The sequence below is a fragment of the Pseudopodoces humilis genome, chromosome 11 (assembly GCF_049639895.1).
Source record: "Pseudopodoces humilis isolate 2021_Gansu_Grassland_sample_001 chromosome 11, ASM4963989v1, whole genome shotgun sequence".
Classification (NCBI taxonomy): domain Eukaryota; kingdom Metazoa; phylum Chordata; class Aves; order Passeriformes; family Paridae; genus Pseudopodoces; species Pseudopodoces humilis.
The window spans coordinates 428,510-445,350 of record NC_142210.1 but is presented as its reverse complement, the minus strand read 5'-3'; the positions used below and the strand labels follow the sequence as shown (position 1 = coordinate 445,350).

Below are 16,841 nucleotides of genomic sequence, written 5' to 3'. Positions count from 1 at the left end.
TGTCTTAATTTTATGTATTTTCATTTCCGAAAAATGTTTTTCTCTTCACTGTCCTACGCTGGAAGACCCATATGCATATGAGCCAATTTTCTGTAACCCTGACTGCACTCCTGACATTTACAGATGTAGGCAGCATCATGTGTGTTACAGAGCCATTGGTGACAGTATTTGCATTTGTTTTAAAACAACAAAAGATAAGAAACACCCCCTATAAAACCTCTGTTTTTATAGAAATCAAATTTTAAAAACAATCTGGTTCATCTCACATACAACTGGTTCAGTAGTGATCCAGCCTCCTAATTTTCTCCGTACAGAAAAGTATCAGACCTAAAAACCACTTCAAGAATTATTTGCAGAAATTTGTTGAATGTCTTGCTATAGAAAAGGCATTTTAAATTCATAATCATGGCTTTATCTCACATAGTATTCAAATACTGATTCAGAAGCCCCACACTGATCCCTCACAATGTTAACCTCTTGTTTTTTTCAGGAACCATTCCATCACCTTGATTTTCTTGCAAACACTTTTGAACGCTATTGCAGTCTGCATTCCATAATGAAAACATGACTTACAAGTCACAAGAAAGCTACCTTGGTTCTTAACATATATTTTTTAATTTTTTTAAGATTTTTAAAAAATATATATTACATTATATGCATTATGTATATTATATAAAGCTCATGCTGAACATAAAACAGTAACGTATTACTAGAAGTCCCCCAATGTGGTAACAAAATAGTAACCTGGCTGGTAAGAGAACTGGATCAAGAAGTTGCATATAATTATATTTTCAATAAGGGTCTATTTCATGAATTCTTACCTTTCTGTTTTGATCATAGGCAGAATCAATTCCCAGAACGCTGCTGACTTCCACATAAGGATACTGTTTCTCAAGAACACTAACAACATGTTCCACTTTCAGCTGATCTCCTGTTTTCACTTTGTTATATATCTGAAAGGGGAACACAAGTTTACTGCTGCAACTGTAAAGCCTCTGCCCTTATCAAAGGTCACCTGTATTAAAGTATTTATAGTAAGGCATTAACAGCCAGACTGCAAAACTTATATTCATATTTATCAGCTGCAACAGCTCCTAAGCACTTGCAGCCACTATAAGTATCTTTCTATACCTTGTAGTCATTCTAGCGAGATTGGAAGAAGGTAAATATATATTTCTTTAAATAATAACTTGCATCTTTAATTAGAAAAGGTATTTGAGGAGGGAAAATAGTTGTCTGGGGAAAAAAGCCTCAGATAAAGCATATCCAAGGAGCTACCTTTCCTTCAGAACTTGGGATATGCTTATGAACAATGCAACCTCACACGTAAAGCTGATAACTCTTTCCCTCTTGAAGGCACAAGATTGTACTTTGAGCTACAAATACACACTCAAAAAGAATAAAATTAACTTTTAAATAACCAGCAGTTTAACATCATCACAGTGTGCCCCAGCTTGCCAATTTGTATAAGTATCAAACCACAAGTGAAACTTATTTTTACCAGCACCTGTATTATCCTTTGATGTGGCAAAGGTACCCAGCTGGAACCGTTCAAACCAAATTGTAACATTGAAGGGATGGAGCAATTCAGTACTCAAGAGACAGAATGAGCAAAGGGACAGGATCAGAAAAACACACATAAGTGTTAAGTGTCACAATGAAACCTAGCCTCACTTGTTGAAGTTAGGTCAGAAGCAAGGACACATTTGTATTCTGTGGTACCAGTATTTGGAGATATTCTGCACACTGACCAAGCCAAAGAACAATTCCTTCCATTATCTACATATTAGATAATAGGTATTACACATCTTATGTACATGGAAAATATTAAAACATTAATTTCCCTTTCAAATTAATACTTACAGACATGACAGTCTGAAAAGCATAATTATTGTCCATTTCTTGTGCCACATAATTGTATGTCCTAAGGAGGGCAACACCAGGATCCTGAAGTCCATCAACATCCTCAGAGTCATTAACCACAAAGGCCAGTCCTATCCTGCAATCACACAAATCCCCAAGTCATCATTTTTATAAAGAATCATACAACTGCTGGCTGTAATCTTCATCTTAAACCCAAGCTTCTTCTAGAATAGCTTGGGAGCAGAGCAGCCAGTAATCAAACTTAGGACATATCATCTATGACAAGTCCATGAAAATCTTGCTTTTCATCTCTCTCCCATCCAAAACTTTAAATTTCCTTTGGACTGTTAAAAAACTGAACTCTGTTTTGCTAATAGAGAAAGTTATATTCAAATATATATTTTGCTAATAGAGAAAGTTATATTCAAAAAAAAAGTTATATTCGACTATGAGGTATGTTACATTTCTGCAGTGTCCTAGCAATGAAAATTTTACAACTGCAAAAGTCACATGAATAAAACTGATGAAAAAAAATCCCCAGACATTAAAACAGTGATTACCTCAGCGGGATGTGGTTACTGAAGAACATTTCTGCCACATTCAGTAATTCTGCTGTGGTCTCATGAGTAGGATCTACTATCAGCACCTGTACAAAAAGAACAAGTGAAAAGCTTTCATGCCCTGGAGAGCCAATGCTGCCAAGATGTTCTCTGAAGTCCCAGCCCAGACAGAACTGGGCCATTCAGACTGCATGTAGGGCCCCCTTCATTCACGCAATTGTTGTCTTAGAATTCAAAAATTTCTATGTTAAAAGTATTGAGCTCTGGAGAAAAAGGTAACACATCAAAGCTCCCACAGCTTCAGATGGTTCAAGTCCCTATTTTCCCCTAATCAGAGTTCTTTTTGTGCATAGGGCCACTTTGTCACATGACAAGAGTTACAGTGCACAATTTGCAACTCTTCATCAGATCTAAGTAATTTACCTAGAGACTAAAAGGACATCCAGGACTAAGCTGAAGGCTGTTGATCATTTTTTAAGTCTTGGTACATGGGTCCTTTCTAATGAATTTGGTCTTAACTCTGCTAAGAAGACAGTAGTTAACAAATCTGACGGATTTCATTAACCAACTTGAGGTATTATAACAAAGTTGAAATTGTTTCAGACCAAATTGTTATTTATCAGATGGTAATTTTGTCCATGACAAAACAACTGGCATCTAACAGATGCCACAGAATCATGCTCAGTAATCCGAACCTCAGCCATAACTTACTAATACAACACCTTTTAGAAAAGCAACTTCTCTCTCAAGCTATTTAAGTGACAGGGAATCCAGGGTATATGCAAGGTAACCTGCAAAAGCTGACGTTTCTGCTCTTGACAAAACAAAACACACATTTCATCCAGTCAGATCATTACTCACAAAATTATGGAAGTTTTTTCTAATTTGCCTGATCACGCCGGGAAATGTGGGCCGCAGCAGTTCTTGCACACTGGAAGGCCAGGAATTGTACCGACTATCAACTTCAAGGTTGTTGATCCACTAAGAAAGAGGAAAGGCATTTAAATCATTAACAGTCCTCTTGCTCTGGTCTGAGACTGAAATATTTTCAAATCAGATGCTATATTGAGGACTGTATAAGTAAGAAATTAAGCTTTTAAAAAGTGCTGATTATAACCTTATTATCCTTTTTGCTTCACTGCGTTTTCAGAGCTGGTTGTGAGACAAGGACAAAAGCTGCCCTGACATCTTAAGAATGCTTTGCCCAACAGCAAATCAAGTATTTCTATCAAAACCCATACTCACTGAAATGGCAGGGCTTCTGATGTCCACAGCATAGTGAGAATCTGATGGCTGGGTGTTCAACTTCAGGACATTGTGTAGAGAAATTCCCTCAATTCCCAAGCTGTGCAGGCCCTCCATAACACGGGCTTCATTGCGGAGCACATCAATCAAGCTTCAAGGAAAAGCAAAATGGGGATGAATTTTAACCCCACAGCAAATAACTTGCTCTTCACCTCAGGCTTAACAGATGAAAGGTATAAACAAGTCTGCCATGTTTGTGCATTAGTTCTTATTTATCACCTATTTCTTACCGTCCTAAATAACTTGAGGTGACTTAAATCTATTCAATTAGTATTGTATAAATAAGAAAAGCAATGTTAAATCAGGATAACTAATCCGTTATGTATCTATATAAAACGGAAACACATCTTGACAAAACTATAGGATGGTTTCTAGACGAAAAATTTACAGTGATTTATCCTTTGAGAATTGGTCTGCTGTCTTCAGAATAAATCTGTATACTGACAGTCTGACAAGCCAACATCTCGCTAGCCACAGCACAGGTCAAAAGAACAGCACAAAGGTGACTTCCCATTCCAATCCTCAAGGGTATTCCACTTTTCACTTAGATGTTCTTAGATTCACTGTCCACATTAGATTTTTTTGTTGAAAATGCACTTTGAAGACAAGGAACCATGATTTGCTTTTTATAGTACTTATCAATTAAACATAGCTTAGATTATGAAGAAGGTTCAAAACTGTCTAACTTTATCATTCATGCAGATTGCAAGATGCAAGTTTCTAAACAGAATGCAATTATTGTGAAAAATAAAACATTCCTACCTAAATACATCCTGAGTGTCTAAATCAATAAGTAGTCCATTGATGAATAGGGCAGAATCTCCTGGTTGCAATCCTAACGTTCCCTTGAAATACTGAAATGAAGTAGGAAAAGATTATACAAGTGCTCTGCACAGAAAATACTGTTAAAGAGTTTAATGTTTTTTTCCAATAGGTCTTGTTTTGCAGTACCAGTCACAAAGTTCTATTTAGAGGCATGATGAACACTAAAGGAGAAACATTGTATTTGGATATTTTACTACACTACCATCAAGAATACTGTGAGCAAAGCAAACAGAGGAATAACAAAAGTACCATGTGAAGTACCAAGAACAGGAAAGTAGCTTCTGATCAGAAAAAATTTACATTTCTTATTAAATAAATAAGGCCCCCGAAGAAAAACTGAGTGTTAAATTGTATCTTAATGTGGATAATTACATAGTGAACTCTAACATAAAAGTAGCAGTGAACTTAACTAACAAATAATACCCACACAAAGTGAGCAGAGCAAAGAACAGCTCTGAAGGGCAGGGTTAGATATAGCCTGGTCTGGATATAGTAGCCCAGGTATTCTCTGAATAAAAATGAATCCACAAAATCATGGGTTTACTTGTGGACCAGAGTCTGATCTAACACACCACAGAAAGGCCACCAGATAGCTTTAGCTTGGAGTTACATCCTATACTTTGTCCTTTCCAGAACCACATGGGACAAGAATGTCAAACCCCATCCCTTCTCCTCTGATTTTATCACTACTGAACAAGGCATTTCTCTCTCAGAACAGGAACCTCAAGGGACTTGTAAGTAGCTTTGCATTTACCTCAAGACTCACCAAATATCATTGATTAGATTTCTAAACAATTTACGTGTACTTAACATACATTGTCTTTTTTCTAATAATACCAAATAAGACTGAAATGTGTGAATAGGGCAATGTAGCTCATCCAGCAAACACTGCCATTTGACTTTCTTTTTCATTACTATATTAAACTTTTATTTTGCACTCTGTCCAGACCACACTGCCTGCCACATTTTAGTTGCACAAAGTTGTACAAAAGCCTTTACAAAATTCCCAGGTGGCTGTTGGTTTTTCAGTGCTTTGCTAATGCCAAGTACACAGCTGAGCTGTCTGAAACACTTCTGCAAATACAGAGCCTACTCAGTGACCTCCAGAGGCCCCTCATGACCTGTGGGATTTTATGATTCTGTTTCAAAGCACATCTAGACTTAGCTGGTAAATTTTATCCCTTCACTAGTTTCATTCTCAAAGCACCAACACTGGAATCATTTCCTCCACACAGTATGAATCATTCTAAAGCCATGGCAGGTTTTGAATTTATTCTGTGAATTTATTCTTTATTCCCAGTGATCAGTGATGTATACAGATCTCTAAACATCATCTCAAATTAGATAACAAGAACTAATTTTCTTCTGCGTTGTTAAAACTGTATGAAGATGCTTAATATAGCTGCTTTTCAAGCAATAAATTTCTAACAAAAGCAGTGTTTTCATATTTGAGCAAAGAAGCTTAATTATGTTCCTCATCCATGTTTGAAAATCCAACACTTTGTCATTTCCCAGATGCATACTACAAGGTTGTGTATGAAAATACTGGGTCATTATCTTGAGCAACACATAAACATAAGTGCAAAGGCACTTTCTGGACAGGTTACCTTTTGGTTCTCTTCAATTTCTGCTCTGAGTTCTGAAGAAACAACTGTTTTTGTTATGGCTCTACAAAAAATAAAAACATGATGCTGTGAATCCTCTTTCTGTTTATCTACTGGATAGATATCTACTTATCCTACCTTTTGTACCTTACATATTATGATAATTAACTTTCTAGTATAAAGAGATGCAGCAAGAAGCAGCTGCACTTGGTGACTGTGCATTAAATAGTAGGATGCGGCATTTCTCTTACACTGTATAATCCAGCAGCACAAAAATGTTAACCACATGCCAACTCTCAGTGTCTAATTTCACATTAACCATAATGAAAGTGTGCAGCTGCCAAAAACTTAAAGATGGAGGCTGACAAGAGAAAATAGGGGATTTCACTCCTCACGGTGGGTTCCCATTCCTTTCCTTACTTTGGATTTAGTGATTTCATCATCACAGAGTGTGTGAGTACAGCCCAAAGATCAGCCTGAAAACACACTGAGATGCAACGCCTACCTTAAGAAGCTCTAAATAACACCTCAATATCAGGTAGTGGGAAATAAGACCAGAAATCAGTTTCTTTTTACTCTCTTTGCAGGTGTATCTCCCACCAACTCAAAAAGGAGGAGGTTCTATAATATCATCTTCACAATCAAGGCAATGGAATTCATCAAGAGAAATATATCTCTAGACTGGCTGGCCATGCCAGATCATTATTGAGTTTTTTGAAACTGATTTGAATTTGTTAAAGACAGTCACTGACAAAGTGAAAAAAACAGTGGAATTGCACATCAGCCTCTGCAGTAGACTGACTGAGTTGTTTGGCAAAGTGGATCCCAGAAGAAGAGTGGAACCCTGTGAGCAGATAAATGTTAAGACCATTAAACAGAAAACCCAGCCAATAAATTCCTGATGACTTCATGCAATAGGTTTAGATGCATTTCACAATAAACCAGCACAGGCAATTCTGGCAAATTTTCTACCAGTCCACATCAGTTGCCATCCAAGAGAAGCACCATAAAATCCTCTTTGTAACTGTAGGCTGAGGAACTTCCCTGCATAAACATTCCCCAGTGTTTGCTTCCAGCTAAATGAAAGTCAGAATTAACCCAACCGATGCTGCTTTTCTCAGGTCTTGCTCAGGGAAAGGAGAGTAATAAAACTTTCTAGGAGTCAAAATTAAAGTTACCTGGCCTTTGTAGGAAAGTTCTGACTAAGATCTTTCATGACCATCACAGCATCCACAGGGGGAGCAGTCAAAATGCGAGCAGCAGTTTGAAAACTCAAATCTTAGAAGTGAAAAAACAGAGGTTAAGAACTCAAAACTGAAAACAAGGCAATGCAGACATAACTTTATCTTTCAGCATTTTTCCCTGATACCTAAGGAAATTCACTTTCTATCTGCACCTATAGATACTTCATCTCATCTTCTTTGTGTTCAACTTCTATGTGTTGCCCTGAAGCAAGTAACCCACTACAGCTGAACCAGTGCATGCTGCCTACAGGTTGCTTCAGTGAGTCCAGACCAGCACTCTTTTTTCCCTTTGGCTGAGGTGGGAGAATCTGCCCTTCCACTGGATATTGGTAATTATTCCCTGTGGCTTCAACATACATTCAGCCTTTTGAACCACTCTTTTTGAGAGGATGAAAAGCCTTTTCACAGGCTTTTATAGATGTTTTCCAGGGAATGAGGCCAGAGAAGCATGCAATTGACTCTGAAATACAGTTCTCCTCTTGTCTTGAGAAATCTCAAGATTTCACATCTAAAGTGTGATCATGGAAAGAAACTTTACATCCCTTTCTTTTCTGCATTCAGCAGACCACACAAGCAGTCAGTTTAAGAGCAAGTAGCTTACTGTATTCCACAACACAGAAAACAATCCTCGTGTCAGAAGTCCTGTTAAACAATCCTAAAAGCTATTTCAACATGACTCTACAATAAAAGGCACTTTAAAAAACCAAGTATTTTCCAAGTGAGACTGAATGCAGGAATTTACAGTCAAACTCTGCCAACTGTACACAGCCCCTAACAACCTCCATAGTGTTGAACACCAGAAAACATATTTACATTGAGTTTTTGTAGGCCATAACTGAAAGCTTTTATCCAGATTACCTTGTAGCTGCCATACTTTCAAAGGTGCCATTTCATTGGTACTTTCCACGAGGTGTTTTCTGAGCTCCTTCAGTTCTTCTGACAAGTCAGGATACAGCTGCCTAAAAGGATACAAGGGTCAAACAACTTCTGTAGTGTCCATGAAGAAAGTCTGCTGCTAATTTAAAGAAACTACCATATAAAAAAGTATGCTGCTATCACATACAGGAAACTCAGACATGTAAAAAACAGTAACAAAGCAAAAGACTGGCATTTCTGCAAAAAGTTTTTTGATATGACAAAGTCCAACTGAGTTTTACCTTAGTTTTCCAAATAGAAATCCTTGCACTTCATCAATGGGGTCATTTTCATCTATGACAGTAGCATTCACATCTGTGCCTATAAACACACAGAGAACAGCACTAGCACCAAGTTACTCACAAACAGAAAAAGATGAAACTCTGGGTTTTGTATGTGTATGTGCACATGTGAAGAAAAAGTACACACACAGATTACACTATCAAAATAGTTTTGGCAGATGCATGGGAGTCTGTAGAACAGAGATCAGTGCTCTATTAAAGCAGCAAAAGCAAAAAAAAAACCATGCAGAATTCTGTCTTCCCAGAAAAAAAAAAACAAAAAACAAAAAACAAAAAACAAAACACCAACCGGGGACAGGGAATACATTCTGCTCTGATGATGGATAAGTTAAGGCAAATTAGAAAAATTTGCTTTACATCTGCAGAGTAGCTGGTAAAAATTAATTGCATTAGTGCCATGACTAAGATCTAGTCCTGGGCCATGACTCCAGGATTTCACAAATGCAGAAGTGCCATGGCAAAGATCGGTTTCATAAGGAACATGCTCCCAAAAGGGATTTCAGAGCTAAGGAAAGAAAAATATCTGCAATTCAGACATTCATAGCAAAACAAACACAAAATTACCTTGGCAAAATTAAAATGTTCACATTAAAATACTTCAAATAATAATTCACCTTTCACCTGGGTATCATCCTTGGCCTTATATTCTGTACTTTTAATAGCCAGTTCTACGCCATAGCCAGAGAGATAGACCTTTTCCTTGCTGGGGTTCTGGAAGAAAAAGCCAGCAGTGTGATACTGACATCTTTGTTTGATCCAAGAAATAAAAAACTACCACTTCCCAAAGCTAAGAAATCTCAATCTGGTATTCCAGACATAATGGGTACCAAGAAACAAACACCGTGGGACTCTGCAGTAACTCTAATAATTTTATTTCCTACTGTTTTTCAACACACTCCTTGAAGTTCAGCAAGCAAGAATTATCTCTATGAACCAAAAAACCATCAAAATCCACAAAGTAAAGAGGAACACAAAACAATGTTTTCAGGATTCAGCGTGTGAGCAAAGCAGAGAGTGACAGATTCCCATCATCAAATCAGAGGGTGGAAAGGAACTTCAGCTGTGAAGTCCAAAAATTAAACATTCGCTGAAGAGTTACCACAGAGAATGACAAGAAATAAAATAATGACAAAAGACAGGTGCATAATTAGTTCTGCCTTTACTAAGAGAAACATAATCACTTTCTAAAAGTATTTTGAATTGTATAGGAGCCACATAACAGTGGCTAAAGATCTAAGGTGTAATACACTGAATTTTGAATGTAAGTAGTCCTCCCAACACTGATAAACAACTACTTTCTTTTATAAAAAGAAAGAGGTGTATGCAATGTATGACTTTATCTTATTAAAAGTACAAGTAATATTAGAAGTGAACCAGCTGATGCCCTTTTTCTTTTATTTATTTTTTTTTCTTTTCACATTCAAGCCTGAGTGCTACACTGCAGATTTTGGCAATACTTAGTAATATTCAGGTAACAAATCAAAGAACTCTAGTTCTTCATACCTTCTGAAATGTAGTTTTAAATACTAATCCAGTGGCTATGTATGATTTAGTGGAAGAAGATGGAACCCAGGATAAATTGCACTAGGAGTGGTAAGTGGGTCTGCAAAAAAATTACTACAGAAACAATGTCTTTGTTTTGAAAATGGTATGTTAATGTTAATCCTTGCTTTTTATATCAAGTGACTACAGTAACAAAGTGGCCTGTGAAAGATCTGGCTATTTCCTATGCTATAATATGGGTAGAGAAACACTTTTTTTTACACTAAAGTGTCTAATTCATCTGGAATTTAAGTCTGGACTTGTGAAATCAAACTATCTTACTTAAATCAGGAGATTTAAAATATTCTCTATTACTCAGGTACATGCAATTAAAAAAAAGTAAAACTTTGAGCACTCCAAATAAATGACCAATGACAGTAGGCAAATGTCAATTTAAAGGGAGCAAACTTGGGTCAGTTTTCTTTCTGAAAACCAAGGCCAGTTACTGAGTTTCAAATACCTCTGCTACAATGCACAAGTATACTTACAGCAATGTAGTGTCTGAGCACGTAAGTGACTTCTCCTGCCTCTGCCTTTGAAACAAGCCTCCTGTGGTGTCTGTAGAACTCCCCTGAGCCGAGCTCTGCATAAAGTATGACCACAGGACTTTCGGGGTTTGACACTGGGTATTTGTGGTCCCCCTTGAACAAAAATGGCTTCGGCCTAATAGGAAAGAGTGAAGAAAGACAGTGTGAGTCACAGCATTTCCTCACTCAACACAAGACGCACATTTTTTCCCTGTTTAATTGTTTTTCACTGAATACATGTGTCAAGCTATGCCCACATATTATATCAAGGCTGGCAGCACTTGGTGCACATTGATAAAAGCTTTGTGAAAAATGAACACATGAAAAGGAAACAAGTGACTAAGAGTTATTTTGAAACTAATATGATCCTAATTTTAAAAACCTAACAACTTTCCTTAAATTTCCAATTAACTCTCTCCCCATGGTGATTCATAAATTCTGTATGAAAAATTAAAAAGGCTAATAGAACAGCTGTGCCAAGGGCACAAATTCATTTGAACCTGGTCCTTGGCTTAGTATACAAACAAGAGAGTGAATGAGATAATGAAATTCATCCTCTAAATGTTGCTAACCACAAACACTGTATCATGTTCTTTGTTTACATTTTGTCTAAAGTGCAATGAAGTACTTAAAATATTCCCAGTTAGTTAGAAGAATAGGATGTGAGCTACAGATGCCATATGCTTGCACATTGACAAAAAAGTCTTTATGCTTCCAAGAACCAAATTACCAAGATTACAAAAATCATACTGAAAACAAAAATGTTTTGATATTTTGAAAACAAACTGAATGTAAGGATTTGGGTTGGTTTTGGTTTGTTATCTGGGTTGTTTTTAAAAAAAAAAAAAAAATATTGTATTTTATACCTTCCTTTTGTTAGCAGTTACAATCAAGTTCTGTCCCTTTAGAGAAATCTGAATTTCAAATATATTGTGTGGTAATGGTTTTCTTTGTCAAAGCTGAGAAAACTATACAGAGAAAAAAATACTGTGCATGCTTTCAGTCTTTCGTAAAACAATTTGTTACATTAGCTCTCATTTGAATATGCAGCCCAGCTCCTATTTTCCCTACGTACTGAAGGTTTTACACACTCCTGAGAATTCCTACTGTCCTTCAACAGTTTCCAGCTATGTCCAGAATTTGTTTCCAAATTTTCCTGTGCACATTCCTCTTCCTAGCAGAACTTACCAAAGAGCAAGAGGTAAGAAAACAATCATTTCAATCTGAATTAATACCAAATAAGAGACTGCCACTCCTGTGCCAACAATGGACAGGAAAAATCAACACTGAAGAAACAGGTTTATTACAAACTCTTCACAGCAGTAATTCTAACAGGTTAAATCTTAAGAGCTAATCCAGTAATAGGAAATTAAGCAAATACCTGTCTGAAGCTGCCTGTAAAAGGTTTCCAAGAGAGTCAAATTCACATGTTTTCTCCCCGTGCACAACAAAAAACAGAGTACAGCCCTCTGGTGGAGACTCATCTGCTGCTATCTGTATAAAATAATTATAATAATGTAGGTTGAGTGTTTGCCCGTAGAACAAAGTGTAATAGTGTAGCTGTGCAGCAAACAGTATTATTTCCTACATTCCAAACTAGTACTACTTCCATGTTTATGACATAATTTAAATACAAGGTGAAATTGCAAGGTGGAGAGTTAAGCCTTAAGTTATTTCTCAGCCTGTTTCTATTAACTGAAAGGTTAGTTGCAGGTACAGAAAGCAAGGTTTGCAATTGTAGGGGTTTTGGTTGAACGGTTTCTTTGTCTTAGACATCACAAACATCTGTATTTGTTAAATATCAAACAACAAAATTACTCCAGATGAACAAGGAAGATGTTTTACAGTATTATTTAATTATAGCACATCCTAATGTGAGACAATTTGCAACGAGTTACATGATAACCTGAGATTAAAAAAGAACAGAGAACACAATGAACTTTTATTTCTGGGTTCTATTCACTATACAACATACACACATATATATATGGATTACTACCTTCAAGTAAGTTCAGCTGAGCAACAGGAACAGCATCACAAATACCAATGGAGTCATAAAGATGGTCCTCACAAAAATCTTTGCACCAATTCTTAATGCAGCAGGCACAAAGATATGCAGACTTGCCAAAATGCCAATCCTTTAGTCTACTCTAGACAAAAATTCAGCACCTCATGAAATTTGTATGTACATCCACTCTGTAGCTCAGGTGTACAGAGCAGTTAATCAGTTCAGGGTTTTTATACTCTCAAATGTTTCCTTCCACAGCTCCCTCCTTCCTGAGCCTTGGTGAGACGCTCTGCACATCACCTCAGCATTTTCTGTACTAACCTGTTGGAAAGCTTGAACTGCTGCAGAGTAAGAGCGCAAAGACAGGGAAAATTTCAACAAATTCTGCTGCAAAGGTGACAGAGTCTGGCAGGCCACTTTCAGCATTTCCTGGTAAGAGGAATAATCACTACCTGCAAAATCAAAGTACAAGCAGTTATCTTTCTATCCCATAGGCTCATCAAAGAGGGGCTTCTCTTCTTAGATTTATACCAACAGAAGCAAATGACATTAATTCTGAGCATGCACATGACCATTCCTCCTCCAATTTCATTACAGCCAATCCTGCAGGTGGATGAGAGTGAATTTCAACAGAGATCCATGAGAGTACACTTGAATACATTCTTGAGGATGTAAACATGGGCAGGGGAGAAGGGAAACAGTTAAGAGCTCCCATTTAACTTTGGCTGAGAAATAGCAGCACAGAGAAAAGGAACTTAAAGTATTTCATACTTCATGTTGAAAAAGAATCTGGCAAGCAAAATGTTTCAGACTTATCCACTACAGCTTTTGTCAAATGGATATCCAAAAGACTTGAGCACATTACAACAAAAAATATTACTGAAATAAGTATTTTAAAAGTCAAATGAGAACAAACGTAATGGAAGACAAAATACTGTGATATATTTTTCAAGTATCAGTCAGCATCAAGAAAAAGACTATAAAAACTTACCATCATGCTCAGCTGTCTTAATATTCTCACTGGCTTCAACAAAATTCCAGAATTTTTCTTGACCATCTTCTGATAAAAATTCACTAAGTAAGATGAGAAGAGTGAGCTAGATCTACAAATTTTCTCTCAAGTTACAGAAAGTTACCACCTACCACCTATACCAGAAAACCGTGTTACTAGGAAAAGCACTCCAGGAAAGCTAAAAACAAACAAATCCAAACAAATAATAGTTGCAGACCAGGACAAATACACAATACATGAAAGCAGCTTTTAAGTCACCTGCTGATCCTTTAAATGCCATTAGCAGGCAGCAGTGTCCATCCTGGTAGCCCTCCTCCCTAATGCATTTCTTTGCTATCTCTCTTTTATAAGAAACACACATTTTTGTTTATTTTGCTGAAACAAACTGCAGATTACTGTAATTACAAGCTTTGGTGGGTTTTGGTTTGAGGTTTTCTGTTTGCTTGTTCTTAAACAAGCAAAAGGAGAAGTCACAGCTTCAAATCATGTTACAATTCCCATATACTATGCATATAATTGGGTACCTATACAAGGTTAGATAATGAAATTCATCCTCTAAACGTTGCTAACCACAAATACTGTATCATGTCCATCATGGAACATACTTGCTGTGCTAAAGAATGCTACAACAGAAGATCTGGGGCCCACTCACTACCACAGTAACTTGTGTGTTCCAATCCAAGGGTAAGTGCTGCTTGAACACCTGGGTGACAAATTGCAGTGCTGGGCTAAGTGCAGTGACCAGCAGGAGTGATTTTACACTGCAGTGCTGCATCATGCTGCAGTTCATCCCAGGTGAACAATCCTTCCCTATCCAAAGTCTTCGAATACAATGGATTGAGTCTTTGGCACATTATTTGGATTATTTGCTTACTGTTTCACACTCTCTTAGGTTACTATTTCAAACTCTCTTGAGTTTTCCCCCAGCAGTGTCACACAGTCTCACAGTGTCAGGGTATCTAAATCCTGGCATTAACACCTGTGCTTTGCATTTTACTGCTTAAGGAGTTTCCAGTCTTCAGCTTCTCCAGAGAAGGTTACGGAAAAGTAATTTCCCCTAGGACACACGTGTCCTCTGAATGAAAGCCATGCTCCTGTGCATGAAACCCAGCAATGCTCAACTATTTTCATGTGAAACAAACTGCAGTAAAACAGAGAAAATTCCACATTTGGCAATACCCTTAAGTGATAAAAAATTAAGCCCACACAAACTTAAAATTCTAAAAGTCCTACTGATATCTACAAACTAAAACATGACAAAATTAAACAATGGGGGATTTCAAAAGTGCTAAGCAGACAGGCACTGAAAAGACAACATTTCCCTTTCCTTTTACACAACAGCTTTTTTAAAAAAAAACATAGAAGAAATGTTCCCAGGGTGACTTGCACAATTCTTACCTCACATGAACAAAGTTAAACTCAAGCTTTAGCAAGCTAAATATACATGTGCCACAAACATGTATCAAAACCTTCAACACTGAAGTAAAATATATTCAGCTATGGAATCTTACAAGAACCTGGTAAACTCTATCTAATGCTTTGAGTAAAACTTCATAAGGCAAAAAAATACCAACTATGTAATTGTTCATGGTTATTAATATTTGTTCTAATGAAAAATTAAACAATTTATCACACAAAAAACCTACTACTGTCTCCTCTAAAATACTCCTCCCATCTCCCCATACACAGTAGTGATCACATTCCCATGTTATTACTGTTGTGACCAGAAACCAAGTGCCACATAACAAAGACAACACTTTATCCTCTTAAGCATATTCTGATTTGACAGTGAAAGAAATCCCAATGCCCTTACCTTGTTTCAAGGAGTAAAGGAGTTGAAGACCACTTTGTAGTTAGAGATGTTGTCACAGCCTTAGAATCTGCTTTTACAAGTGAAGAGCTGACCCAGATTCCAAGAACTGCAATAAGTATTCCCATTTTACAGAAGACTGAAAATGACGAAGGAAAAGAAAAAGTTTTGCATTGTCTCTTCTTATAAAGGATCTCAAATACATTGAGACATATGTTAAGATTTTAAAATTGCATTTAATGCAATACATTAATGAGATGATTATCCTCTTACCTGGGCTTACAAAATCAGAAACTTGAAGAGAGGCAAGGAATTTACAAACTTACTCCTGAGATGCAATTAAACCTAAATGAATTCCAGCTTCCTCTGTCTTTATGCTTTCAAATAAGCTTGCTTCTGTTCTGGGACACCAACACCACATGCTTCTTGCTTTAAGGGGGGTATTGCAAACTACATTCATTTCAGATAATGGAAGATAAAATCACACCTTGTGTTAGCACAGATCCAGCAGCTGTGAACTAACCAGAGTCAGATGAGCCAAGCAAGGATGAGATTCCCCAGTCAGTCCTTTAGGTTTTTTGGGGAATGAAGAAACAAGTATTTCCTGGCTGCACTAAGCACCATGAAATTTTAAAGATAAAAAATAAATTAAATAATGCAAACAGACTCAAATTATACAACCTACCATGAGAAATGAGCCAAAAAAAAAAGAAAAATAAATTATGCCAGTTCTTTACTGTCCTTCATTTTGTGTATTTCCAAGCCTTTGTATTCTCTGGCCTACACACCAAAACAAATCAGAGTGGAATTTCCTTGCCCACAACTCCTAAGCTTATGGAACACCTGAATTCTTCTGTTGGCTTTCCATTACAGTCTCCAAAACTTCTAGATTTTTTTGTCCCTCTCTGACTATAGTATATTTATAACACCTCCAATATGCACCCAAGTACTCTTTAATTTCTTTATATTTTTCCTGGATAACTCATTTTTCCATGTCCCCCTTGCACCTGAAAAAACATCCTGCTGCAATTCTACATATATCACACCCAACGAGCTGCCAGGATCTAACTTCTGCCTGTTTTTTATTACAATCTCAATAGGAAGAATAGGGTTATATATCTGTAGCTCTAAGCTACCTGTACAGACACAGAGACAAACAAACCAAATCCTACTCTCTTTAAAAGCTTACACCCCTCCAGCCAAATGTTTCCCAGCAATAACTCAGACATGGTTCTTTCTCTGGGGACAAAACCAGAAATTCCTGCTGTGATCTCCAAAGAGCAGCTTGGTCAGCTGCCCGTGACATTTGCTTTCTGCCACACCT

The 16,841-nt window shown here is 37.0% G+C and overlaps 1 protein-coding gene across 5 annotated transcripts in view; it reads right to left on the bottom strand.

Moving 5' to 3' along the window:
* Window positions 1-16,841, bottom strand: part of UGGT1 (UDP-glucose glycoprotein glucosyltransferase 1) — a 44,627-nt gene that overhangs the window by 26,520 nt on the left and 1,266 nt on the right. For all 5 annotated transcript variants that reach the window (XR_015773430.1, XR_015773431.1, XR_001331920.2 and 2 more), the window contains exons 2-17: window positions 15,521-15,656; window positions 13,687-13,769; window positions 13,017-13,147; window positions 12,069-12,181; window positions 10,649-10,823; window positions 9,233-9,329; window positions 8,559-8,637; window positions 8,260-8,360; window positions 7,336-7,435; window positions 6,161-6,221; window positions 4,491-4,582; window positions 3,669-3,819; window positions 3,285-3,404; window positions 2,424-2,509; window positions 1,864-1,999; window positions 822-953 (exon numbers count right to left, since the gene is read on the bottom strand). Coding sequence is in view for 2 of the 5 variants with exons in the window: in XM_005529621.3 (XP_005529678.1) it covers window positions 822-953; window positions 1,864-1,999; window positions 2,424-2,509; window positions 3,285-3,404; window positions 3,669-3,819; window positions 4,491-4,582; window positions 6,161-6,221; window positions 7,336-7,435; window positions 8,260-8,360; window positions 8,559-8,637; window positions 9,233-9,329; window positions 10,649-10,823; window positions 12,069-12,181; window positions 13,017-13,147; window positions 13,687-13,769; window positions 15,521-15,645 (1,782 nt within the window). In the remaining 3 variants the exon portion in view is untranslated. The remainder of the gene's footprint in view (window positions 1-821; window positions 954-1,863; window positions 2,000-2,423; window positions 2,510-3,284; window positions 3,405-3,668; window positions 3,820-4,490; window positions 4,583-6,160; window positions 6,222-7,335; window positions 7,436-8,259; window positions 8,361-8,558; window positions 8,638-9,232; window positions 9,330-10,648; window positions 10,824-12,068; window positions 12,182-13,016; window positions 13,148-13,686; window positions 13,770-15,520; window positions 15,657-16,841) is intronic.